General features: G+C 49.9%; 1 protein-coding gene across 1 annotated transcript; it reads right to left on the reverse strand.

Moving 5' to 3' along the window:
* Positions 1-2,791, reverse strand: KD926_006236 (reverse transcriptase; the record flags this gene model as incomplete). Its single annotated transcript, XM_053095629.1, has 1 exon — positions 57-2,676. A coding segment is annotated over one exon (2,620 nt), but the record flags the coding sequence as incomplete, so codon positions are not given.

The following is a 2,791-nucleotide window of genomic DNA, read 5'->3' on the forward strand; positions in this document are numbered from 1 at the left end:
TCAGCTGCCTCGTTTTCAGGTATTCGTGTGTGACCAGGAACCCAGCAGACCCGTACAGTGCCGCCATTGGTATATGAAAATCTCTCCCGTGCCAGCCAGGACTGGGCTAGAGTTTGGAAGGATTCGAAGACCCCTTGAGATGAGCCCGTGAAAGGTGAAAGGAGGCGCGTGGCTACCTCCAGGTTATCTAGACAGACCCAGAGATTGGTAGCGAAGCGAGCAGTACTTAATTTAAGGGCTGCTTTAACTCCAGCTAGAGCTGCTTCAGCTTCCGCATCAAAGACCTCTTTGTTCGGTCCCAGAGAGAAAGAAGACTGCTGAAATAGCATTCCAGATTGATACAGGGCATAACCGCTCCCTGCCATTCCGTTTTCTAGTTTCGAGCCGTCTGTAAAGACCTTTATATCCGTCTGTAGGAGAGAGGCATAGAATCTTCGGAATCTATTGGCTGCCTTCTTCTTGGATATGCCTGTAGGGGCCCTAATTCGCTGTTGAACTGCCTCGCGTGCCTCTTGTGGGAGCCAGGGGGCATTTTGCAGGGGATTTAGTTGTTCAGATTCGGGAAGAGCTAGCACGCGGCGTGCAAAGCGGCTGGTTTGGAAGCCAGTTCGGGTTACCCTTTCTGCTCTCTTGCGGAGAGGATGATAGGGATCAAGACGGCGGAGACGGACTGTAGCAGTAGCAGCTATATAGTCTAGCTCAATCTCTGCTGGTAGAAGCCCTGATTCCCGGTAGAGTGCAGGGATTGGAGTAGTGCGGTAGACTGGAAGAATTGCTCTAGCCCCGGCTAGTATAACTCGGGTTATCTTATCAAGGTAGCTCTGGACCTTATTTGAGATTGTCCTCGTGTCAGGGCCAGGGCGTGTCCGGCCTGGCCACCAGGTTTCTGCTCCGTAGTAGACTCTGCGGAGTACGCAGGCCTTAACAGCTTGCTGTGTAAGGTAAGGCTTGACTCCGCGGACTGTATTGCCCAGAGATCGCAATGCATTTGCAACAATTATAGCTTTGGAAACCATTTCCTTGACGTGATATTTAAAGCTGAGCTTCTTGTCGAAAAGGATTCCCAGCCAGCGAAGGTAGGGGCGTGCTCTGTTCTCTGAAACTGTAACAGATCCCGTTATCACTGGTGGTGTGTGGCTAGGGTCTCGATCAGATATACGTCGCGAGAAGTGTATCAGCTCATATTTATCTGGTGCAAAGGTAATTCCCTGTGCTAGACCCCAGTCCAGGGCTTCCTGTAAGGAAACTGATAGGTTCTGGGCATTCGCCTCTAGAGAAAGAGATGTTGCTAGGAAGGCTCCATCATCTGCGTACCCGAATCTGGCTTTTAGTCTTCCCATCCAGAACAGGGGGACCAGGTAAAGCATAAATAGAATAGGAGATATCGGCGAGCCTTGTGGTAGGCCGCAGATTATCTTAATTCTAGGTCCTAGTTCTCCGTCTAGTTGGATTTGGACCGTACGCCCTGTAACAAAGGAAGCTATCCAGCGGACTAGATTATCGGGCCAACCTTGTGTGCGTAATCTGTGTACCAGTCTGCCAGCAAGAACGCCATCGAATGCCCCTTTGATGTCAAAAGTTAAGAGGGAAGCTGTCTGGCCCTGGTTTAGGGCTTGCTCCACATCATGCAGCAGGCAGGTGGTAAGGTCGACCGCAGACCGAAGAGGTAGGGCCCCAAACTGTTGGCTAGCCAGGACTTTGTTGGAGATAGCAATCCATGCCATATTTCTTGATATCAGGCGTTCAAGGCCTTTGCCTAAGACTGAAAGAAGGGCAATTGGTCTGTACGACCTGGGGTTCGCCCAGTCTGTCTTATTTGGCTTTTGGATGATTGCCAGAATAGCGTGACGGAAACATTGAGGGTGATAACCGGTTGCTAGACAGCCTTGATAGAGTGCTAGCACTCTGTCCTTGATCAGGGGCCATGCTGCCTTTAGTATGCTGGTGGGGAGTTCGTCACTTCCTGGGGTAGTATTGCCTGCATGCAGAATGGCCTTCTCTACCTGCGCCATTGATATATCCGGAAATGGTAAGGATCTAGAAGGAATTGTAGGTGTGTCTAGCGGTATATCTCCTGCCTCAGCAGAGTTCTGGAGGAGATTTCTGGCTAAGATATCACGTTTTTCTGGCGTACCTACTGCCGGGGGGCAATCAGGTTGCAGAGGATCCTTCATTGGTGGGCTCCGGTAGGATCCTGTTGTCCTATGCCACTTAGACATCTCAAATATCTCTTTACTCGTAGTAGTTGCATTGATTTTGTTTCTCCAGTATTCTCGTTGAGCACGTCGAATTACCCGCCGGAAGTCCTTCTTTGTATAGGATCCTGTACGGTATTTCTGAAGAGCTTCCTTGCACTCTGGGTTCCACCATGGTTGGCCTCTTCCCTGAGGGCGGGATCTGAATGCTGAAGCTTCGTACGCACTGTAAACAGCTGAAATAATCATGTTTGCAAGGCAGTCTAGCTCTTCTTCTGTTTCTGAAGTAGATGGGAGGTTGCTGATGTTCAAAGCTAAGTGGCTGCTGAACCGGGAAAGGTCTAGAGTGCTGGATTTAAGCCTTTGTTGGGCCTTAGGATATCGCGGACCCCAAGGGAGGATAGTAAGGAGAGGGCGGTGATCCGATGTAGCATCTAAATGGGTTGCAATTCTAGTATTTGCTCCAGCGAGAGCAAGGGTACTAGAAGCAAAGGTTAGATCAAGAGTATTGCCTTTGTTGTGTGTAGGGGTATCTATCTCAGAGATAAATACTAGTCCAGATCTGTCAAGCCATTCGGATACTAGCTCGGCTGAAG

Source organism: Aspergillus affinis, assembly GCF_023601865.1.
Source record: "Aspergillus affinis strain CMG 70 chromosome Unknown NODE_321_length_2791_cov_134_471260, whole genome shotgun sequence".
Lineage (NCBI taxonomy): Eukaryota > Fungi > Ascomycota > Eurotiomycetes > Eurotiales > Aspergillaceae > Aspergillus > Aspergillus affinis.